Source organism: Mustela nivalis (genome assembly GCF_964662115.1).
Source record: "Mustela nivalis genome assembly, chromosome: 2".
NCBI classification, from domain to species: Eukaryota; Metazoa; Chordata; class Mammalia; order Carnivora; family Mustelidae; genus Mustela; species Mustela nivalis.
In genome coordinates this window covers 179,548,337-179,572,432 of record NC_139021.1, presented here as the reverse complement: position 1 = coordinate 179,572,432, position 24,096 = coordinate 179,548,337, and the positions used below count along the sequence as shown (strand labels likewise).

Here is a 24,096-nt window from a genome sequence, read left to right as displayed (position 1 = left end):
TAGAAAATACCTGAAAACCTGTTTGTCGCTGCTGTCATTGTCGGATGCCCAGTGGGGTGCTCCGCAACCACATCGGCTTTCCCTGGGCAGCGAAGCTCGTCGTGTTGATCCCGAGCATTTGTTTGTTTGCGGCTCTGTGACGCGTCGTGATTGCTTTTCTGTTTGCTGCCACTTATTAACTGGTTCTCAGCATTCCGAATCCCCGTGTACTTCCGACATTCAGAACATCAGAATAAAACCCCAAATTCTCTGGCTCTGGTGGCTCGCACCCTGCTCTTGTCAGCTGTTGGTTGGGCTCCATCCCTAAACTCTGAGGCCGGGGGCCGGGGCTGCGTTACCATGCGAGGCTCCCTGGTCTCTCCCAAAGCGAGTCTTCTCCTCCGGAGACAGGGTGAGGACACTCAGCTTGTGTCCGGGGGCGGAGGGGGATGCAGGTCGTGAGCACAGAACGGGGATATGCATGTAGTGCCCAGTGCAGGGCCTGGTGAGGGGCGGCGGGAGCAGGGATGGAAGCCATGAGGATGGAGGAGCTGAAGGCCACAGCTCTTGTGCGAGCCTGGCCCACGAGACCAGCCCACGGAGTAGGGGCTGCCCCCGTTGTGGCGGCGCTCGGTCCCCCCACCTCTGCTCACATGGATTCGGAGTGACACCCTGTCAGTGTCGTTGAAGAGAATGACCACTGGCCTTGGTGTCACTGTCTCAATCTTACATGGTGGGGCCTTCAATGGTGGCCCCGACGGCCTCTTGTCTGTCCCCCTGAGAGAGACGTGGTCCCTTCCAGAGGCACCAGATTGAGGGAGCCACCCCCCCACCCCCCCACACACATTCTCCCCCACTCCCTCTCGCAGCGGTGCTGGCTCCCAGGACCCCCATACTGCCCAGGCAGGAGCTGAGCGCACCTCCATGAGGGCCGACTCCCCTCGTGGGGCTGAACCCCACGCCTAGCAGCCTTTTCAAATAAGCCTAGCACAGAAGGCGTGGAATGTATTTGGACTTATATTGGGAATTGTTCTTGGAAACAGTCGTGGACAAATGTAACACCATCTGTTTGGGATGGTTGAGGAGGAAGGAAATGAGGTGGTTCAGCAAAAGGGGGCTCTGCAGCCCCTAAGCCGTAGGGGGCTGGCTGGGCGGCAGGGGCAGCCCGCACGCACTCAGCCTCGCCAGCCTTGACTGCCCCTGGGCTGGGGCCACTCACTTCACACCGGACTGTCCCAACTGGAGACTTTTTCCCTTGCCTCAAACCAGTTCCCGAACCTTCTACCCACTGGTCAGGCCATCCTTCAGGAGCAGCGTTCAGGTCTGCTTCCAGCCCCGGACAGCCTTGTAGCCCTTGAAACCTATTCTTCCTTCTGAGTCTTGCTCCTTCGGATGGAACAGCTCCCCCCACACCCCCAATTCGGTACCTAGCACTGAAGCAGGCAAGCATCCTTTGGGGTCCCGACCTGCCAGGAGGAGCAGAGAGTGACACCCTTCCTCATTCTCCGTGCAATACCTTGGTTAACGCATCCCGAGATTTGCACAAGTGTCCGGCAGCTCTGTGGTGATTCATTACGAGGCCAGCTTACATCTGCTGTGTGTTTTCCCCGCTGGCTTCTCCCCCTACGTTATCATTCTACAGTTGACTTGAAAGACCAGAATGTGGATGTTTAGATTTATCTCTTGTTACCTGAGTGTGCCTGCTCCAGCTTTTGGATCCTTTTTCTTGATACATTTGCTGCCCTTTTCAGCATTTTTCTTAATGGCTTTAAACTATCCAAGTGGCTTTCAGTCATCCTTGGTCACTACCTGGTCCTTTCTCCCCTGAGAGTAGCTACAGGGAAATCATTGCTTTTAGTATTGCTTCTGTTCTTGTGAAGCACGAGTCTCATTCTTCAGGGGTATAAACAGTGCTCCCCTGAGGGTGAGAGCTCGTGCTTTTCCTCTGCCTTCCTTGCGTCTCTGTGGGAAAGTGACCTGTGCCCTTATCCAGCTGCACGCTCAGGACTCTGCCAGGGTCTCAGGGCAGGGGAGGGGTGCTGGCAGAAATGACCCCTCAGTCTTCCTGGCAGTGGGGGGTTAGGACCAGCATGTGTTGCCTGGGGCTGTTGCAACAAATTCCCATAAAGCTGGTGGCTTCAAGCAACAGAAATGTATTCTCTGGCAGTGCTGGGTGGGCTGTCTAAAGGCCAGGTGTCAGCAGGGTAGTGTCCTTCTGGGGCTTCTGTGGAAGGGACTGTCCCAGGCCTGTGTCCAGCTGCTGCTGGTAGCTCACAGCCCTGGGTGGTCCCCAGCTTGTGGTATCACACCATCCTCTCCCTCCGTCTGCATGTGGCCTTCTCCCCGGCACCTCTGTCTCCTTTGTCAGGACACTGGTCACTGGATTTACAACGCGCCCTGTATCCACGATGGTCTCATCTCAGGATCTTCAACATAATCTCGTTTGCAAAGACCCTGTTTCCAAATAAGATCCCATTCACAGGTACTGGGGATGTATTTTGGGGGGATCTACAGAATCCACATAGGAGGGATGGCCGTTCCTTGTGATGAATAAAGTCTCTGCGCAGATGTTTTTGGCAAAGTGGAGCATGAAGGACATCGGCTTATAGATCTACATCCTGGCGCGCGTGTGGGTCCAGGGAATCCTGAGCACATTCTGTGGGTAGATTTGGGGTTCCTGGAGAGTCTGAGGGACCAGGGACAGCCCCCCTCTGCTCTACTGAGAAAGTAAGCCTGGCTTGGTTGTGATAGGCTTTGACCCTGACTCCCAGAAATGGGGGTCCTGGGTTCACTTCACCTCACCTCAAACATGAAAACACATAGTCCTCTCCCTCCCAGGGCTGACCTGGCCTGGTTGGAACATCAGGCACGTTCCAGTCTGCGCCCTGCGATTACTTCCTGATCTCTAAAGAATTGTATGGAATCAGCAGATTCTTCATGAAGTTACTTGGTGTTTAAAATTGAGGCAGGTTTCGGGGTTCTTGTTTTATTCATGAGCCAAACGTCCACAAGAAATGTTATAACTACAGAATCAACTCTTCATATGGAAAGCTTGACCCAGTGGTTGAGTTTTTAGATAGCAATTTATGCGATAGAATTCTGGTTCCCCTAAAGAATGTGGGTAGTCCTGTAGGAGTCCTGGGGAAGAACTTTGGTCTTGGATTTCCTATTAAACACAGATTTTGATGACAGACACTCGGTACAGAGGAAGAGGCACTGACTTGCTTCTACGGGCAAGAGTGCAGCCATGTTGGAGAAGTCGGGGGGTAGAAGTATGGCATCATGGGAGGGAGAACTTGAGTCCTTGGAGCCAGGGGGCCACCCCACATCAGCCCCGTGTTCCCACAAGCAGGCCGAGGTTGGTGTGTGAGGGGAGGGTGCGGCAGGGAGTTCCCATCGGAGTGGGCATCGGAAAGGCACCAGGCAGAAATGAAGAAGGGATTTTTGAAAAACAAAAAGATGAAGAGCTTAGCCTCTTGGCAAGCAGAGCAGGAAAAGGTGTGGATATTCATAACCCAGTTCCGTTAAAGAAAGGAGTTACTGGGTGACGTGGGATCCCGGTTCTGACGTGGGATCCCGGTTCTGCTGTGTCCCGTCTCGCCCGCTGCTGTGGGTGCTTGGAATCCTCCGAAGGAGGCGACTGGAAAAGTGCCACCACTGTAGTCGGTGACCTGACTCCATTGGATGCAATCTGATGCCTTGTATGTTTTCAAAAATATAAAATGTGTGGATATGTGCTTGAGTAGGCACAGGAAATTTCCGGCAGGGTATTTCAGCAGCCGATAATGAAGGTCCCCTTTGGGGAGCAGGACTCCCAGTTATGGCCACTGGAGACACTGGGCAGGAGGATGTCTCATGGGGCTGTGTTTATTATGCTGCTGTAACTCATCTCATCTTGCTGGTTGTTCATGTGATATAAGAAAAGAAAAACCCCGTGCTTAAAAAAAAAATCTATCTGTAATGCAGAGTCCAGTAAAATATATTTGCAGAGGATTTATTGAAGGAAGGAAGGTTAGAAGGAAAGAGAAAGCAAGCAAGCAAGGAGACCCTTATCCTGCCACTTGTTCAAGGCTGGAAGGCAGGCTTTATTCAGGACCAGTTGTGGGGGGTTGGGATACAGCATGGGGACAAAGACTGACTTCAACTCAGGCACAGCAGGGAAAAGTGGGGACTTATAGCCAAGGAGGAGGGGTTGGGGGGTTGGAAATTACTCAGGACATATCAGGGTAAGAAGGTTGGTGTTTTGACCAACCCAACCTAGCAGGATTCTGGCTAAAGGTGGGCTGGGGGCATCAGACATCTCCTGGGTGTCAGTGGGGACCAGAAATTCACCACCCAGTGAGGGTGATCAGATATCAGAGTATGATCAGATATTAGAGGGTGGGGAATTTTGGCTAAACCAACCTCACTGGATTCTTGCTGAAATTGGGCAATTCAGGAATGGATGTGGTCATCTACAAGGTGAGACCTAACTGGGAAGAGGTTTAGAGGATCCCCAGTAAAGCTCGGTCAAGGAGCGGCATTGCCGGGTCCTGGAAGACACGGCACGTCCGTGCGGAGGGATCCATGTGAATGGACCCGTGAACGTGGACAAGCAGGGTTATGGGACTACATGTACATGTGCGAGTGTTTTTATATTGTGTTAAAAAATAGGTCCCTAAAATCTAGAAAGATAACATCTCATATTTTTTTTTTTTTTTAATGTTTGGAACGCCTGTGGAATGGGCAGGAGTTTCGCGAAGAACTGTAATGTAAAAGTGACAGATGCTCTCGTTGCTTCAGATGGAGGAGAGAGAATGGGAGGAGCATAACATTTCCAGGGCCTGTCTTCGCTCTTGCACAGTTTCTAAGCTCACTGGGACAGGCAAAGCAGGGCTGTGCACTCAAGAGGCTGGAAAGAGGGCGCCTGGGTGTCTCAGTCATTAAGCATCTGCCTTCAGCTCAGGTCATGGTCCCAGGGTCCTGGGATCGAGCCCCGCATCAGGCTCCCTGCTCAGTGGGAGGCCTGCTTCTCCCTCTCCCACTCCCCCTGCTTGTGTTCCCTCTCTCAGTGTGTCTCTCTCTGTCAAATAAATATATAAAATCTTAAAAAAAAAAAAGAGACTGAAAAGAAGAAAGTACCGGTGGCTTGTTTGGGGCCAGTATAGATGAGTCTGAGTTCAGGAGAGCCTGGGTGGCCGTGGCAGGGGTGGGGAGGTGTGAGAGGGTACAGGAAGGTTCCCTATCCGCAAGGGAACAACGAGAAGTGGCAGGGTCCTGATGCATGAGACGAGGTCATGTGATTGCATGTTGATTGTCATTGTCACGCAAGGAGCATGATTTCCCAGTCCTGGGCGGTAAAAATATCCCTTTATTTTATTCACAGGTTGTACTCTGACTATCTCTACTTCGCAAGTTCGAATAAATCTGCCGATGACTTCCATGAAAAAGTGACAGAAGCTCTGCAGCTGTTTGAAAATTGCATGCTCGATTATTCCTTGCGTGCCTGCGTCTACAACAACACGCTCAACAACGCCATGCCTGTGCGTATCCTGGAAGCCCCCTCCCCCCCAGCACAGGCGCCTCGGTGCTTATTATGCAGGCGGCATGGTGGATGGGATGGGAGCACAGAGACACAGAGAAGCGTCTGAATGTGCAGATGCCTCTCCCCATGCCTCTGAGTGGTGGCTAATGCACAGGCAAATACACGGACGTAAAAACTGTAAAAGGGATGGGCCCTTCGAGCGGGCACCAGGTGTCCTCAGCTGATTTCTCTAGTACAGTACTCTCCTCTCTCCTCCCTCTGAGGGAATGAGGGTGCATTTAGGAAGATTACCGTGTACTGAGGCTCAGAAAACGCACTGTGCAATTAGGATTGGAGACACGGGGACCTGCTCACAAATGGCCTTGAGCACGTTCTCCAGTGGTGGATGGTTCTGGTGGCTTAAAATATTGCCAGTCGGTGACTCTCAGTGTTTCTTCAGTGGGGCCTAAACAGAAAAATGTTTTCCCTTGATTTTTCTTTTCTTTTCTCTTGTTCATCTTCTGGATGATAGCTATATGTTTGTGCCTTCTTTTACACAAAAGAAGCTGCTGGTGGCGAATTCAGCACACTTTGGCTCAGGGTGGTTTTCTACGCACAGCTCCCAGGTCACGTGAGTGCCTTTGTAGTAGATTAGTGTGGCAGGAAAGCCTTCCACGGTGAGGCCAGTGCTGCCCCTGCCCCAGGGTGTGCTGCTCTGTGGAGCATATCATGTGGTAAGGCAGACATGAGCTGGAGGTGGAGGCTGGGAACCCCCTGGGCACAGGGAGTTCAAGGTCAGGGGGGTTCACTCCTTCTTTCTTATTATCAAGGCTGTCCTCTCTGGAAGGCAGGGTACTAGTTCCTGTAGGATGCATCGGGCAGCGAGTTGGATTGATGCGCTCCTGCCGGAGTTTTTAGTTTGTCAGAGGAGCTGCACACAAGGGCACAGATCCGCACAGAATCTGGCCAGGGGTGTAGGGTAGAGGTGTGGCCTGTGAAGTCAGATGGTGCAGTTCCCAGCCTGAGTGTTTATTAGCTGCGTGACTCTGAACAGGTGTTTCAGCTTCTCTGAGACTCAGTGGCTACCTCATAAAATGGAGTAGTACCGTTGCTTCACCCGGCAGCTGTAAGGATCAGAGCAATCGTTCGTTCACATGGTGAACAGAAATAAATAATCCTTTTCTTCCAGCCATCGTAGAGTCATTGGTTGGGGCCCTGTAAATTAGACTGATGAAAGACAGATGTGCAAGGGAAAAAAAAACCCACAAGTTGATTAACGCATGTGTTGCAAATACACTTGTCTCTGATGAGTAACTCAGAGGAATGGTTAGAACTCAGGCTTATATAATATCTTAACAGGAGAATGATACATTTGTAGCACGGTGACCAGACAAAGGGAAAGGACTTTGAGTTTCTAGGGCAGCAGACGGTGGGAAGGCAAATAAATGTATGCGGGAGGTAATGGCTGGGAAGGGCAAGCTTTAGTGAGGTTTGTTATGTCAGATCCTTAGTGCTGTCTTAAGGCTGGCAGAGGTCTAGAGCTGTCTCCAGTGACAAACTTTGGTCCATCCTGATGGAGGGGGGGGGAAGGGCCCCCTTTCAAGTTAATGTACTGCTTGTAGGCCAACAGGGTAAGGGCAGAGAGCTCTTCTTATATCTGTGTTTCTTAGTTGCCTTCAGCTCAAAATAATCCTGATACCAAAATGGCATATTTCAGGCAGCGTATTCTATCCTGCCATCCTTCATGCGCATTCGTCGTCTTGCTGTGTCTGGGCTGGGACTGTAGCCGTGGCAGGACAGGTGTGTCGCCGGGTCCCGGGTGAGTGACATAGAGGCTGGGGTAAAAGCAGAGGCTATCTGGACACAGATAGCATCAGGGGGACTTCCCAGGAGAGGTAATGTTTGAGCTGAGGTCTAAAGGACGAGTCGTCCAGGGACATGGAGATAGATGTGCAGGAGAGGGGAGCAGGCTGTACAAAGGCCGAGGGGTGAGCTTGGAGGGTGTTTGCTGCAGCCACCCCAGTATGTGGTTGTGTGGATGGTGGGGTGATGGCAAAAGGGAAGTGTGAGCCTGCATCCCCAGGAACCCGGTGAACCTTGGAAGTCTGGACACATCCTGAGGGAGACGGGTCCCCAGGGAGGGCTTAAGGACAGGATCTATGTAGCCGTTTTGCATTTGAGAAAGATGCTCGGTGTCCTGGGTCGCCAGGGGTGGGAGGGGGATTGTCTCCCAGAGACAGGACGGCCAGGATGGGGAGGGATGGGGTTTCTGGAAGAGAATTGGTGGTGGAGACAGGGTATGAAAAAATGGAAGTTTCTAGAAGCAATTAGGAGGAATAGTGGAAAAGATGTGTAGGTGGATTGGATGAACCGGTGAGATCAGAGGGGGAAACCGTGTGTTTTCTGGCTGGGGTGCCAAGTACAGTTTTTGCTTCAAAATGGCTCTCTTAGCTGTTGCTTTTTAATCCTGATTATTTATGACCACAAGGGTCATCCATGCAGGGCCTGCTGGAGAGAAGAGCCGCTTTCTAGAGATATTTCCTAAAAATTCAAAGGCGTGGCATGAAATGGGGACTGGCCTCACTTACAGCTGAGGCTCGATTCGTCTCCAAAGGCATATCTTGGGTGCCCATCCCGTGCTTAGTACCGTGCCCGGTGCTGGAGGACACCCGAGCCAGGGCACGGCCTGGAAGAGAGGGAGGGCACGAGGCAGGATAGGGCGGGCTGAGGTGACTTACCCAGCTAGCATGGTTCAGAGAGGTGCTGGAGCCATCCTCTCCCAGAGCTGTGTGGCACGCTTGTCAAGAGACAGACTGGTTACTCAGAGACCAGTAATTTGGAACAAAGAGAGGCCCACGGGGGCTGCACGGCCTGGCAGCAGCAAGAAGTGCAGGCCGGGAAGTGAAGTCCCAGTCCAGGTGGATTCTTGGTTTCGTTATTGTATCGTAGAATGTCAGGTATGCAGAAGCAGGGAGGGAAAACAACTCAAGAAACCATCAGGTGAGGGGCCGCCGGGAACTGTGTATGTGACTGTCCGCATGGATCCTAGTGAGGATTAACGAGGGGGCTGGAGAGGTTGGGAGAGCGGACCTCGGCAGGCCCAGCCATCTCATCTCCCGCCGTCGCTGGCTTCAATGCGCACCGATGGCCTGAAGACTTGGATTTTGCCACACGTATAGAGCTTTTGCCATGAACGCGTGTTCCCGTTCTTACTGTCTCTTTTACCCGCTGAGGTCTTGCTTTTCCACATCCCTGGCGGTGTGACTACTGAGCTCTGTCTTCAGGTGATCCCGCAGACACTCTGAAAGGGAGGCATCGGTGTGGGCTTTCCCTCCCGGCCTTGGATGAGGAAGTGCTTGTGCCGGCTGGATTTGGAAGGGCAAGGCCAGGCAGGGAGCTCCTTCCTGGGGGCTCATTTCAGGGGCTTCATGTTGTGTGTCTCTCATGGAGTAGTGAACATCTGACATAAACAGGGTGAAAAGAATGAACACCCGTGCCACCGGGCACTCTGTCTCTCCCAGAGCTGTCCGGGCCTCCAGCCCCTCGGCACCCTTGCCGGGGAAAACAGGACGGCGGGATCCAACCTTTGTTCACTCCCGACGCTGCACTAAGGCACCCTCTTGAGCTCTCGTGGTACTCCATGTTCTACCCTCCACGCTGCCCTGAAATCTGTGCCCGTGTTACAGGTGAGGACACTGAGGTTCCCAGACATTAACTCTCCCAACCCAGGCACTTAGAGCTGGTAACAGGCCTCATGTTTGTCCCAGGTCCTGTGGCCTTTCAGACTCATGGCTGGTTAGCTCCCAAGGTCTAAACTGGCCTTTTGCACTTAGTCTCAGTTTTGCTGCGGATGACGAGGTGGTGGCTTAAGCAGTCAGAGAGAGATGCCCAGGGATAGGATGGGTAGACAGGACAAGGGTGGCGGGTGTCGCGGGTCACAGACTGGCTTTACTCTTCAGCCCCTGGCCAGCTCCTGCAGGAAGGGCTGGTGGCTCCAGACATTGGTTTCTTCAGCAGCTCAGCTCCACATCCCCTGCGAGGTCCAGGCTCCAGGCGGCCAGGGCCCATGTTGGTGACATAGCAGCAAGTCTCCATTGGCTCATGGGCCACCTGGCATGCCGTGTGCACGTGACTGTTTGCAGAATGAGCCAGTGAACAAGCGAGGAGTTTTTGCCACTAGCAGATGGCAGATGGGCTGGGTGGGGAGTCCCACCTGAACCCCGATTGGGAACAGAGAGGCTCGGCATAGTGCCTGTCTGGGAAGAGCCTGTATCCACCTCTCCTTGGCTCTGTCCCTGTGGGGGAGGAAGCCCTGGTGGCGGGGACCCTGAACCAGCTCCTCCTGCTGGTGGGTGCTCCCAGCTGAACTCGGCTGGCCCTTACCCTCCCTGGGCTTCCCTTTCTCCATCAAGAGTTGGCTGGGCAGATCACCTCAAAGGCTTTTCTTAGCTCTGAGATTTTGTCATTTTTTAAAAAAGATTTTATTTATTTATTTGTCAGAGAGAGAGAGAGAGAGAGAGAGAGAATGCACAAGCTGGCAGAGAGGCAGGCAGAGACAGAGAGAGAAGCAGGCTCCCCGCTGAGCAAGGAGCCTGATGTGGGACTTGATCCCAGGACTCTGGGATCAAGAACTGAGCTGAAGGTAGTTGCTTAACCAACTGAGCCACCCAGGCATTCCGAGATTTTGTCATTTTAGATCTATCAGACACTTCCCCTAAATACCCTTTTTATCTTCATTCTGTTTTGATTCTCTGGCCTCTGTGGGGGAAAAGGCGAAGAAGAACTCTGAGGGGGCCTTTCGTAGGCGTGTCTTAGTGGCGTCCCGTTGTAGTGGTGATGCTGCATGAACCAGAACGTATCACTCGGGGCGGCCAGGGCTTCCCTGGAGTGGTAAGGGGGTGGGGCGGCCTGAAGAGGGGGATGTCTAGGGGACCAGGGAGCCTGCCGCTGTGGGAGCCAGCCCACCTCCCTTCCCCTGCAGAACCCCCTCCCCCACCAGGGCCTTTGCCACCCGTGAGGGAAGACCCTGCCGCAGGAGGGCCTCAGCCAGCAGGTCTTTGTCCTCCCGGGAGCGGCTGTGCGGGCTCTGTCCCCGACGGGCACAAGCAGGCTTGCTGAGAAATAGTCTGTCACATGTGGCCAGGTCAGGTGTGGGTTCCTGGTGATGCTATAGGGCCCCACCTTGTCGCAAACATCAGCCTTTCATTCTAGAAAGTTCTCAGGTCCCAAAGGTAGGTTCTCTGGAAGAGATGACCCTTGTGAGGCCGGTCGTCCCTGAGGGGGCTTGGCCATGGGGCTGACAGGAAGTGGAAATGCTCTGGGAGGCCGACGACTTGAGGAGACCTGCTCATAATGGTTTGTCTGTGTTGAGGCAACGCACACAGGATCTCTGAGGCTGGCACACACTCAGGTTCTCTCTGGCTTTGGCCCAGCTTGGGGTCTTTGTTACGGGCTGGCGCACAAGGAGGCGACATCCGGGGAGCTGGCGGCACCTAATGGGTTTTGGAGACACTTATCCCCTCTCACTGTTCTTCCTCTGCATCCTCCCACAGGACTGGAAAAATAACGAAGTGGGGGAAGCATAGTGGGAGAGGGATCCAGGCAGTCGGAGCCCGGCCGGCCTTGTGCGGCAGGGATGACGGAGGAGCCTGGGCCTTCAGCTTCAGGAGCCGAGGCCCAGAGGGGCCGGCTGGGGGCTGAGCACAAGCCAGACCAAGAGCTTGCCACGCTGGGGCTGTGGGGGGGCAGGGCGTGGGGACCGTTTTCATGGGTGGCAGCTGAGGGCTGGCTGCTCGGACACTAGATGGGAGCACCAGTGACGAGGCTGTGACCGCGGGGCCTCATCGGGGTGGCTGGCGTGAGGCTAGGCAGAGGCCATGGAGGGAACCAGTTGGGAAGGTCGCCGAGGCAGAGCAGTAGACAGGAAGTGGAGCAGGTCTGCAGGAGGAGAGGTGCGCAGGAGAAGGGGCAGCAGGGTGGAGGGGGAGGGGGCTGTTCCCTCCGCAACTGTGAAGTTCACGGGAGGGTGCCAAGACTGCTCTCCTTTCTGACGTGTTTGTAAGTCGGGGGTCCCCGAAACCACTTCTGGGGTTCAGTCCCTGGAAGAATCACGGGCACACTGAAGACGGGTGCTCGCGGTCACAGCAGGGAGGGGGACCCATTAAAACCCATGCAGGGAAGCACGTGGTCTGCAACAAGCATTCCAGCCAGGGAAGCCCCGCCAAGCCTCAATGGCCACACTGTGTCCTGGGGCACAGTCACTTACTGTCTTTACTGTCCAGCCCCTACCACAGGTCAGATTGATCCTGTGTCGCCAGGAGCCCCTGTCGTCACGCATGCTGTTTACTGTCAGGTGGCCCCATGTCCCAGGCAAGCAAAGATACTTATCAGGCAGGATATCCTAGGTGACCCAGAGGTCACCTCCCAGGAGCCAAGGACAGGGGCCAGATTTCCCTCTGGGTGGGGTTAATTGCCAGGTAGGTGTGAGCAAAGGCACAGGCACATGGGGACCCGGACATGTGACTGCCTAGAACAGGCTGTGTTTGGCCCTCCGAACCCTGGTCACAGGGTTCGGATGGCCCCAGGCGCATGGCCTTTCCCTCACCTGGCTTGTGCCTGAGGCGTCTTCATGGCCATCGTGTGCTGGGTGTAGGAGCAGGAGCGGGCAGGTTTCAGTGCAGAGAGAGAACGTTTGCCTGTTCTGTGTGCGGGCTCGACCTCTTCCTGCCTCTGAGTCTTCCTTCACTCCTAAGTGTGCCCCGCTGCCAGCTATGGGGTCGTTGTGAGGGTTCCGTGTGGCCCTGAGCAGGAAGCATTTGTGTGGGGAGCTCAGAACCCTGAGTGAGGACCCAAGAACGCTCAGGGCTCAAAATCCATCCTTTGAAGGCAGCTGTTCACTTGGATAACTCGGTGTTGGCTCATACCCGTGCCTGAGCACTGTGGGGAAAGCGAGGAGGGACGGACCCTCACATAACGCCTGCCTCCTCCTTTGGTTCCAGGTGAGGCTCCAGGTCGGTCTGTATGCCGTGTACCTCCTGGACTGGCTCGCCGTCTTTAACAAAGAACAGTTTCTCATCCTCCGCCTGGAAGACCACGCGTCCAATGTCAAGTACACCATGCACAGGGTCTTCCAGTTCCTCAACCTCGGTAGGAATGTCATGGGGGAGAGCGTGGGGCAGACACAGGCCGTGCACCCAGCGCGGCCGAGGTGCTCACTGAGTCACAGGCAGATTCCGTGTGCCGGGCCGGGCCTAGCTAGCTCAGTAGCTGTTTGCCAAGTGCAGGGCCTGCAGCTGGGGTAGAGGGGGGTCCCTCACTGGGGAGCTCTCAGTCCAGCAGAGCGAGACGGGAAAGCCACAGCTCGGGTCATCGAGTAACTGGCAGAATAAAGCAGGGGAAGGGTAGCACCCTTGCCGTAGGTTCACACACGTGACTTGGGGTCCCAGCTGCTGAAGGAGGGAATGGAAGGCTTCCTGGAAGGCATGGTCTGTGAGCTGGGCCTTGAGGACGGGTGAGAGGTCAGTGTGTGGCTGGAACAGTCCTGCAGAGGCCACAAGCCTCAGAGAAGGGAATGGACAGGTCATCGCATTGTCCCAGGTTTTTGGGGACCCCTGGAGTCGGGGCCGCGTAGTTGAGCAGCACGTCTAGGAAGGTTAGCTGCTCCTGGCCATGGTGATGGCTGGCAGGATGGGAGTGTGGACACGGAGTGCTGCCCATGTGGGTGGCCCCCGTGAACCACTCACTGAAGATCTAGAGCAAAGTGCACGTTCTTCCCGCGGCCCCATCTAATAATCTGGCCTGGGAATTCTGTTGTTGAAATATTTCTTGACCCCTCTCTACCCCAGCTGCAGTACGTTGGCCCGCCACTAGTCTTGGAGTCCTTCTGTCGTGGGTGAGCTGGTGGCATGACGCAGGTGATCACTTTTCCCTGTGACGGCCCAGAACCATTTTTCTTTGATTTGACCCCTGGTAGATCCTGCTGCATTGATGAGCTTGTCTTTAGTCCCTGAGACAGGAAATGCCTGTTCTGTTCCTTCTATTATGCACATCTCAAGGATACTGGAATAGGGTAATCTGTGTAAAGGCCAAATCCCGAGGGCATGAGCAGTGATCTGGTTGGTTAAGCCGCGGAGAGGCCTGTGGTCTAGAGGGCTGGGGATAGAGGTGGCTTGTTCCTGGGCTTCTCTCCCCACCGGTCTCCTGGTGGCAGGTGGGCCCCTTGCGGCTCCTGGGGTCTCTGGGCACAGGTGGCCTCCTCCCGGCCCCCGTGGCCACCATACAGCATGATACACAAGGTGAACTATGGCGCAGCCGCAGGCCCTTCACATCAGCAGCCTGAAGCGGGAACGACACTGGCAGAATTCGGGCAGGCTGGTTAGCAGGAAAATCTAAGTGCGGGGACCATGCCAGGTGGGTCAGACAGTTATCCAGGGACAGGCTGACGGCCACGAGAGCCAGCCCTTTGTGGCTCTGTGGCCACGAAAGCAGGCAGGGAGGCTCGGGTGAGGCTGCATCCCCTGGTTCCCGCCGCACGTCTGAGGGCAGGGGTGCAGCCCCCGGCCGGACAGTCCCTGCTTCTTCACAAGGGCCCTTCCGCGTTCCGCCCTCAGGGGCTTCAGGGTGGATCCAGCCGGAGAGTTTTCATCCCCCAGAGCTTCGGGGGAGCTCCTGTCTCAGCACGAAGTGGGCCTGGGGGTTTTGCAGGGTTTCTTCCTGCCATGCCTCCGGCCTCACGGGAGCGTTTCTGTGTTCTAGGGCCCTTGGGGGAGAAACAGGAGACCCTGATGACAAAGAGCCCCGCGTCCAATGCGCGGCGACCCGAGGACCGGAACCTGGGGCCCATGTGGCCAGTCACCCAGAGGATCCTGCAGGACTTCTACGGGCCCTTCAACACCAGGCTGGCCCAGGTGCTCGCCGACGAGGCGTTCGCCTGGAGGAAGACCTGAGGCCGAGCTCCCTCGGCGGGTTCCACTGCGCCACCATGGGAGCGTGTCTTCGGGGGCGGGCAGGGGGGCCCTTTCACTCACAGCCTGGAGAAAACCCTGGGATTCCTCTTCCCCTCCCTAGGCACGTGTGTAGTATAAGCATTTGTTGTGTGGGATAACCTGGCGACTGACCCTCACAAAGCTCCTCTGTCCGAAGCCACTGGAAACCCCACTTGGGAAACCGTTCCCTCCCGCACCAGAGCGGCCAGGCTGTGGGGATGAGGTGGGCGGTGCCACCTGGCACCATGGCAGGGGACTGACTATGCTGGGAGCCCCATTGAGCACGCCGAATGTCATGTCACCATGCCGGAGGTCATGTCACCAGGCCGGAGGCTGTGTCGCCATGCCAAAGGTCACACATCACCATGCTGGAGGTCAGGCTACCACATCAAAGGTCACGTCACCACGGTAGAGGTCACACTGCCACAATAGAGGTCATGTCCCCATGCTAGAGGTCACATCAGAGCAGTGCCAGCATTTACACTTGGTTCAGTTGTGAACACTGTTCGGGTCAGTACCTTCATTTGGGCAGAGAATGGAGGCTCTTTCCTTTTTTCCCGTTTACTCCAAAGTCCACCTTTATTCTCTTCAGTTGTAAACCCTGTTCACTGCACTTTTGTGAGAGAGAAAACAGTCAATTTTTGGCAGCACATTTGTTTCTTGGACCATCTCCCATTCTGTCCTTGCATTACTGAGGTTAAACTAGAAATGAATGTTTGAAACCACTTTCTGCATTTTGTTAGCCATAGCTCTCTTTTCTGCCTCTTTACGTGTTTCCTCTAGGGTTTATTCCGTTTATAATCAGATCACAAATTTAGTTTATAGTTGGGAAGTTTTCGCTGTTAATGCCAGACTGAGCAACTTCCAGGAATTGAACTCTTTGTGGGAAGTCTCGGTATCTTGGGCCTTCTGCACGCACTCAAGGTCACCGCCAGGCCTGGAGGGTGTTTCAAGTTTTAGTTCTGGCCACAGACACACTCTGTTGCTCTGTCTTCCTCCCCAGGAATGAGCTCATTATCCACATTCTCCACCACATGCGGCCAGAGGCCTTCACTATGTTCACGGACTACAGGATGCTCGTGCTCTGTTTCAGAAACACAGAGAGTGAGCTGTACATGGGCCGAGCATAGTATGCTGGGATTCTTAATAGAACTTTCTGGGCCACTTGGCAGCTTGGTTTACCAACGGATGCAGTAAAGGTCTCGTCATGTCTTGGAAGTGATGGGGAGAGATTGAAGAGGACCCTGGAGCCCACTTGGCACACAGCCCCAGGCGCAACCTCACTGAAGCTTTGGCCTGGTGTGTTTTCAAGGGAGGTCTCCTGCGAACCAGAGCTCTCTGGTCAAGGTCGCTCAATGCCAAAGTCAGAAAGTGCAGCTGCCTCCTGTCCGGCCACGGCAGACAGGCCTATTCGCTCTGCTCTCCAGCCCTGGCGCCACTGTCTTCCTGCCACCAGGAGGCGGGATGCGCGGGCCGTCGGCACGGGGTGGCCGAGCTCTTCCTGCACCGGAAGGGGCCGTGCGTCCTCCACACCCGCTGTGTGGGACGGTCCCCGTTTGCCTCGCACATGGAGCGGAGCCCGCGGGGGAGTCTGGCTGAAGCCCGGCGGGGGCGGGGCGCTCTCACGGGAGCGTGCGTGCGTGCGTGTGTATTTATTTGCAGGAGGGGGTGTGCGTGTGCGTCTGCTGTGTGTGTGCGTGCGTGTGCGTGTGCGTGCGTGTGTGTGGTGCCTTTCCTGGGCGGGCTGCCTTCCGGGTGTGTTGCTGATGAGACGCCTCCGCCCCAGACACAACCTTCTCGTGGATTCGTTTCTCTGCCGACGAACTTGTCTCGTCCAGTCCACGTTTTGCTCTCCCACCCCAGCCTCGACCACAGCGACGGCGGATTCTCCTACGCACTCCTACGCATGTGAACAACATGTAGTGTAATTCTGCTTCTTACAGAAGTATTACCGGAGGTATGATTTCCAATGTTATTTGGTTTATCCTGCAAATCTTTCTGTACGCGCAGGCCCAGCCCTTTGTGCCAATCCGTGCCATCCGGTTTCTCCCCCGGGGCCTTTCTCCAGAGGCCGTATCTGTCGCCTCTGCTTTCTCACGTCTGGGCCTGGTTCTCCGTGGCGGCCCTCGAGCCTGTCGTCCCAAACCAAAGTGAAAGGGAGCATTTCTCATGACCTGGTATTGAAGTGACTTTGTGTCCCCAACGTTGCGTATGGAACCGTGTTCAGTTGTACACCGCTGGTAGCGGAAGGTATGTTAAGTGAGCCCAGTCACGCTGTACTTGTGTTCATATTTCACATTAAATGTGGCCCCTGTGACTGTCGCGGGGGTGCCGGCCATTCCTCGCCCTCCTGATCGCCTGTGGCCGGTTCTCCGTGGCATCTGCTGCGTACAAATGAGTCTCAGAGATCATTTGGGGTCTCACCTGCGGGCTCTGCGCACTGGGTGAGGGCACCTCCTGCATATGGTGATGCAAGAGAGGGGGTCACAGAAGGGAGGGCCCTGACGTGACTCCCCGCTGAGCAGCCTGCCGTGGGTGCATTGGGGTGCCAGGACCCGCCCCCATACAAGCTCATGTGGGCATCAGCCTGTGCACGTGAAGATGGGGTGACCGACCCCAGGCCCTGCTCCTCCCGGACGCTGCTTTCCCTCATTCCTGGGGCCGGGGCCTGGGCCCGGGGGCAGTTAGTTGGAGACTCCTGGTGGCATTGGCTGTGTGTCACTGTCACTAGACCCTCCAGGTCCCCTGGCTGCACTGGGCTGGAGGAGATGGGATGGTCTCCAGTTTGGGGTTCTGGAGGCCTGGGCTCTCCTGAGGCCAGTGTGGCCCATGGCTTTGTCCCCTAGTTCTGAAAAGATCCTCTGGGGAGAGTCTCTCTCCCAGCACTGCCCCCCAGAGTGGTGTGGTGTGCTGTGTGAAGGGGGCCAGTGAGTCCAGACCTGGAAAGAGGAAGACCCCATCTCTTGATGAGGGAGCCAGGAACCGCTTGGCTCTGCAGAGAAAATGGACCTGATAGGAGAAAGGGGGCGGGTGGCCACTGAGGGGCAGGAGGGACAGGTGAGTCTGGAGGTTGGTTGAGTTCCTATCCCGGGAGCCTTTCCATAACCCCTCTCCTGTGTGGACACCCACCCCTACTCAGGAACCAGCTTGCAGGGAACATACTTATGGAGACTGTGTACGCCTTCGTGTAAATCTCCCTTTGGAATGACCTCTTCCCAGAGGCCCCTGTTTGGGAACTGAAGCAAAGGCAGTGCTCTGGAGGAGTTTCTGGCCTCCGCGAGCAGGGAGGGAGAGGTCTCGGGTGTGGGCTGGTGGCTGTTTTCCTGTTGCTCCAGAAATCTCACCCCGTGGGTAGCTCCCCTGCCTGTGGGTGAGGCAGAGCCTGTTAAGACTCAGGAAGAATGACCTTCTCAGAACCTTCTAGGGCCAGGCTTCTGCCAAGCTGCCAGGAGAGGGCAGGCCCACAGGTGGGGACCCAGCAGCCAGAGCCGCAGTGGCCCTGGGGACCTGGGTTAGCCACTCTCTGTTGCTGGAGCACATTATGCCACACTTAGGCTTAAAACAACACAAGCTGGTTATCGGGGAGTGCTGGAGGTCAGAAATCCACAGTCAGGCTCATGGGGCCGGGGCCAAGGTGTGGGCCTTGTTCTTTCTGAAGATGGTTGGGGGTGGGGTCTGCTTCTCTGGCTTTTCCAGCCTCGGGAGGCCCCCCTTCCTGTCGTTGGTGGCCACTGACCCTGTCCTCAGTGTAGCATCTTCAAATCTCTCTCTGACTCTAGTTCTCTGGTCATGTCACCCTTCTCTTGACTGTCCCCCTCTCCCCCCTCAGAAAGACTCTGGTGACTACTCTGGGCCTACCCAGATGAGGCAGGATCTTCTCCGTCTCCGGGGCACGTCTGTGAAGGCCTTCTGGCCACGTGAGGTGACTTATTTACAGGGATTAGGGTGCGGACACCTTTGGGGGTCACTATTCAGCTGACCACAGGAGTGGGTCCAGCCAGCCAGTCAGGCCATCAAGGGAGTCGTGCCCCTGGCCGGTCCCTTGCAGCTGTCCCCTGGGGGGGCCTAAAGAGATGTGAATGGGCTGGCGGCTGCCCAGCAGAGCACCAGGCTTCATGACAGGTCCGTCCCAAGATGGTGGTGCATCTTTCTGTCCAGCAGGGTCCTGCGGCTGGGGTGAGTGGGGCAGGCGGAGGCAACGTAGGGCCAAAGACACACTTTTCTTCCAAGGTCACATCGTAAGTCATTCTTCTGTGTGCTTCTCCAAGTGAGCCCAGGGGGCCCTGGCACCAGATAGAACTATTTCTCCCTCTCTGAGCAGAAGTGATTTCTGAGTGCTTGCAAGTTCTTTTTTCTTTACAGTTGCTTTCTCGGTTCCCTAGGAGACCACAGCAGCCACGTGGGCAGTTGTGAGTTTCTGAAGTTCAGCTGTTTCTGAGTTAGTCATACTTCAAGGGGAGCAGCTTCTAAAGGCTACAAAAATAGTTTGCTTGGTTTCTGGTCCCTGAGAGAGCCTGGGGGCCGTGACCTCTGTGGTTTCATGCTCCGGAGGCAGCCCGGGGAGGATGACCTCCAGACTCTCTCTCCTCGGCCATGCCTCCTGGCCCCACGCTGGACTTAAGTCCATGACCTCTATTTTGTCTCTGCTCCCAAAGCCCCGCCGGGGCAGTCGGGACCCCGTCCCCAGCCTTCCTGTCCTGCCGCCCCGCTGCCACCCTCCATCCCCTCCTCTGCTGACCTGCTCCAGTGCCAGGGCTCTGAGGGCTGTGTCTGCCCTGGGCTCTGCGGGCCGTGCACGTGGCCAGCACCCCCCCCCCCCCCCGCCCAGAGCCGCAGGCCAGGGCTGAATGCTGAGGTGGAACCTGCGTCTCTTTGTGTGGCTGGGGTGACACCTGGCCCTCCTGAGAGCGGCTGCATCCTCACGCCACGGGCCCCTGACAGGACTCAGGCCCGCCCTCACGCCCTTCACCGCTGTACTTAGCGCTGGCCAAGGAGTCACTGGTCCATTCACTGCCGGACAGTGTTTGCTGGCCGCCCCGGGGGCGGGGCACAGAGGGGACTATGAGGCCCCCCCCCGACAGTGGGGGATTCCTTACTGGGGGCACAGCATGCGGAGAGCAGGGAGGCACTGGTGCTCCTGTGGCTTTCTGGCAGGCACCCTCGCTCTGCCTACTCTGAAAGGCCCCTTAAAGTAGACTCTAGAAGCAGGGAGGTCTATGGGAGGCTGACTCCTGGGCCTCCCTGAGAGGCATGGCTTTCCCAAGACCTCATGGTGGCAGACAGTGGGGACCCAGTGAAGCCAGGAAAGGCCGGGTCTGGGGTACCATGATGGGAAAGCATCTGGCTTCTCCCAGGTCGCCATTCCTCACCATTCTGCCACCACAGTGATGGGCCGACTGGCACCCACCGGACTCTGCCTCCAAGGAGGGACAGTGTGGGATGGGGACCATGAAATGAACGTAACTTTGTTCTGCCAACAGCTCTGGCCGCACAGTCACCTGACCTCCCACCTACAGGCTGAGGGACGCCAGGGGGCTGGCTGGAGGGGCCTGCAGAGTCATCGAAGTGGGCTGCCCTCCCCCGGGCTCAGCCCCGCACCGGTGTCTCAAAGGCACCCAGGGACACACATCAGCTAGAAAGTGTGCACAGAGTCAAAATTTAATTTTTTAGCCAATGTTTCCTGAACACCCAGTTGGTGCAAGGCCCTGGGCCGGACGTTGGGGTGGGCTGCACTGGGGGCGGCTTGTTTGCTCATTTGCCGATTCTTTCACCTGTTCATTCACCAAGTGTTTTTGGGAGCGCTGCCGCGTGCCGGGCCCTGGAGGCTCCCAGGAGAGCAGACCCAGTCCCTGTCCGCGTGGACCCGGGATCTCATGCCGCAGATCCATACGGACCAGAGCATCACCTCCGCGATCTCGAACATCAGCAGCCCCGGGTGCCGCCTGCTCCTGCCATGACCCCCTTCCCTCCCAAGGCCACTCCATTCCCTGTGGGGCCGCCCCCTCTGTGGCAGAGACCCAGCCTCCCCCAGATGGCACGGGCCCCGATGCCAGCAGCTCTGAGCTCACGGGAGCTGGCAAAACAGAAAAGATCACACAGGTTCATCTATAACAGTAGAAGAAACATTTCCACAAAGATCTCCTGACCGGATTCTGCGTACAGTAATTCAGTATTAGAATATCCCTGTTTTGGTAATACAGGTCCACTCGTGAGAAGGTAGAATTCCTCTGGGGGTGGGTAAACTTCCACTTAGCGAGCTTCAAAGCGAATGCCCCGTATCCCGTCTCCTGCAAAATGTAAAGACGGTTCCTCACTCATCTCTGGGCCCCGCGGCCCTCCTGAAGTGCTCACCCTTGGGAAGCGCTACACTCCTAGCCCCCAGAGCAGTGTCTTCCTGGCTCCGCCTCTGCTTTCTGACCTTGAAATACTGGGGGGTGTCCTACGCTCAGTCCTCAGCCCTCTGAGCTAGCTTCACCCCTGTCCATGGAACCAACAGCCATCTCCGCATGGATGACCCCCAGACCTCAGCCCTGTGCTCCGGACTGGGGCGTCTTGCTGGGTCACAGCATCTCCAAACTAACAGAGCGACCTGGCGACCCAGAGCCCTTGGGGTGTGACCCTGCCCCACTGGGCTGTCTCTCCGCTGGGTCCCACCTCAGTCTCAGTGGCCAGCCCGTGTAGATCAAATCTTCATGCTCCTGTCCAGTCGCTGCTGAGTCTCCCACTGATGCTGGAGCCCACCTGGCCTGCACTCCAGCTCTTACAATCTGTCCTGCACAGAAGGCTCCGCCCGTTGGCCACCTCCTTCAGGTCCTCCCTCGTGCCCACCCTCCTGGACCAGCTCGTCTAAACAGCCACTCCCTACCCCTCGCTGAGCCACTGTCTCTTACTCCTCTCCTCTTGCCCACTTCCCAGAAGCCACCGTTCTGCTGCCTCTGCCCCCCAATCCTGACCACTACTTGCCACCATCCCTGTATGAGTCATGGTTTCAGTTTCTGTATTTCATGATGCTTTGACTTCTTAAGAACTTGTTGAACCCCCAGGGCGCAGCTGTGTCCTAGAGATGGCAAACAACTCCCTTCGGTGTGAGCCTCTGATGTGCAAAGCAGCCAATCCAAGCTCCCTACTCCAGACCACCTCCTTTACGGGTCACCCCGGGGCTGGGTGCCAGACAACAAGGACAGCCCTTAGCCCAGAGTCCAGCCAAGTCAAGTCATCAAACTGGCCGGTCCCAGCCCTGTGTAGCCTAATTGCCCTCTGCACCCATTTCTTCCCTAGAAACCACAATAGAGACTCTTGGCTCCTGGCCCTCCCTGCTTGTCCCCCACACGGCCCTGTGTGGCATGGCATACCCCCTCCTCTGGGGAGCTGTGAGTGAGAGACTGTGTCTTCAGGGGCACTTGTCTCCTGGCCTTGCGCCTCACACTGTCTGAATAATAATGAAACCTACATGAAAGGGCACCCGGTAGCATAGCTGGTTGCACATCGACTCTTGGTTTTGGCTCAGGTCACCATATCAGGGTCCTGGGATTGAGCCAGAACCTGCTAGTTTCTCCCTCCCCTTCTGCCCCTCCCTGTGCTTGCTCTCTCAAGTAAATAAATCTTTTTTTGAAAACCACCTATGTGTAAAAAATCCCACCTCCAATGGTGGGACCCCCTCAAGCTCCCTGCCCCCCACCCCCATTGCAGCTCTTTCCCTGAAATCTGCAGCCAAAGCGACCTTTTACAACAACCCTCCAACCATGTCCCTCTCTGCCCGGAAACCCTCCTCAGGTGCCCAGCTTGCTTGGTATAAAATGCGGGAGCCCTGCCAATACCCCTGGGCCCTCTTTGACCCAACCAGCAGACTGGCCCCTGAGCCCCCAGCCACCCCCACTCACCTGGCCCCCTTCTGGTCCAGCGCTGACCTCACTGCTGCCCCTCAGGCACGTGGAACCCTGCCCTGCCCCCCGCCCCCTCCACCACCAAATGCCCTTTCTGTGCCGGACCAGGGCTCGCCCTTCCGGGCCTTGGCAAGCCTGCCGACTTCACCTCCTGGACATGGGTGTTGGGAGGGGATGGGCTGGCTGGGCGGGTCCGTATTCTGGCAGCTTCTGTAACTGCAGATTAAACAGGCAAGTTGGATCAGTGGGAAATCCTACCGAACCATATAAACATTTTTAAATATTTTGGTTGTGCTTACAGTATGTAAGGTATGTCGGGTTGTGTGTCTTTAGTAAAAGGGCCAGAGCCTCTCCTGCCCGCGCCGTGCTGCAGATAGGAGCTCGGGCGGGGGCTTCCAGGAGATGCCGATGAATCAGTGCTGGTTTCCGGTTTGGGTTCCCCAAGGGGCGCGGGACCGGGGACGCGGCTGCCGGGCCGTCTGCGGGCAGAGTCCTTCCTCACTTGTGTGCTTGTTCTCAGATTAGCTCCCTCGTCTGTGCCAGGACTTCCTGCAAGCTCCTGGGCCGCGGTGCAGAGAGCAGCTTGTGTTTCCTTCTTGCACGTGTTTAGTGCGCAGCAGGGGCTCCCCGGGGGGCCGGGTGCTGGGGATCCTCGACATCCTTTCGGGAGGTGCCCCTGTCCAAACCGGAGGCATGGTCCCACCAAGATGTCCCTTGCCCTCACGCGCTCCGAGTCCTTCTCGAAGGTCCAAGTGACGCTGACTGGCGGCTCCGGCCCGGCCGCCGCCGCTGCTCGGGCACGCGCAGAATTTACAAATCCGTCCGCGTGCGTGTCGGGGGTGGTGACCAGTGACGGACGGAGACCGCGTCCCCAGACTGTCTTGGGAATCTTCAATAATTTTTAAGAATATAAACGAGTCTCAATCCGACACACTTTGAGAAGGGCTGCTTTTTCTGTTTAATGAAATAGTGCGTTTCTGAGGTCAGACCCGGATTCGGAAATAAACATGACCGGTTGATGGTAAACAAAACCTCCCCGAGAGCACTTTGCGGAAGGCCCAGGAGCCCTGAGCATCGGCCAGGATGGGGGCCGGGGGGTGGGGTGGCGGGGGGACTCAGAGACAGAAGTCTGTCCACTGGGGAGGCGGGGTAGGTGGTGGTGGCCAGAGGAATCTGGGTACCAGCTGTTCACTGAGCATGTGCTGAGCACCAGGCCCTGTGCCAAGGGCATCTTCCAGCGGCCCCTAGGACCCTCCCCTCCGCCCCAGAAGGGAGGGGGTGTGGTCATCCTGGCCTACCATCATTCGGATGGGGGAACCGAGGTAGGAGAGGGTCCTAGTAACGAGCCCCAGGGCCTTCAGCTATGAAGCAGCAGAGGTGATTCTGCGTCTTGGTCTGCTGGTCTCCAGGACCTGGGTCCTCACCTGCCCACCTCGGTTCCAAGTCCCTGAACTTTGAGTTTCCAAAGATGTGGGTGGAGGGGGGTGGTCCCATGGCTCTCCTGAGTCTGGGCTGGGAGGCTGATGCAGGCACTGGGGTTGGGGTCAGGCCCTGGGGGCATCCTCAAGGTCATTTCCTTATGGAAACAGTTGAATGGATCCACACGACAGCCCCCCTCCTCTCTACGTGCCTCCTGCCCCCTGGTGCCCACCTCTGGGGACACTGAGGCAGAGACTCAACCCTGGCCTCCTGCCTCGTCTTCCTGCATTCCCTTCTGGGTCCTGCATCTACCTGGACAGGGGCAAGT

General features: G+C 56.3%; 1 protein-coding gene and 1 long non-coding RNA gene across 14 annotated transcripts in view; one reads left to right on the top strand and one right to left on the bottom strand.

The window, feature by feature from the left end:
* CHST15 (carbohydrate sulfotransferase 15) overlaps nucleotides 1-16,788 on the top strand; it is a 75,344-nt gene extending 58,556 nt beyond the window's left edge. For all 13 annotated transcript variants that reach the window (XM_082721651.1, XM_082721658.1, XM_082721657.1 and 10 more), the window contains 3 exons: nucleotides 5,345-5,501; nucleotides 12,481-12,628; nucleotides 14,237-16,788. In XM_082721651.1, coding sequence (XP_082577777.1) covers nucleotides 5,345-5,501; nucleotides 12,481-12,628; nucleotides 14,237-14,427 — 496 coding nt within the window. In that variant the 3' untranslated portion in view covers nucleotides 14,428-16,788. The remainder of the gene's footprint in view (nucleotides 1-5,344; nucleotides 5,502-12,480; nucleotides 12,629-14,236) is intronic.
* Nucleotides 16,789-20,108: 3,320 nt separating this feature from the next.
* Nucleotides 20,109-23,420, bottom strand: LOC309860119. Its single transcript, XR_014309168.1, has 2 exons — nucleotides 22,649-23,420; nucleotides 20,109-22,565 (listed from the first exon to the last, which is right to left on the bottom strand). It is a non-coding gene; the product is annotated as an uncharacterized lncRNA (long non-coding RNA).
* Nucleotides 23,421-24,096: the final 676 nt, after the last annotated feature.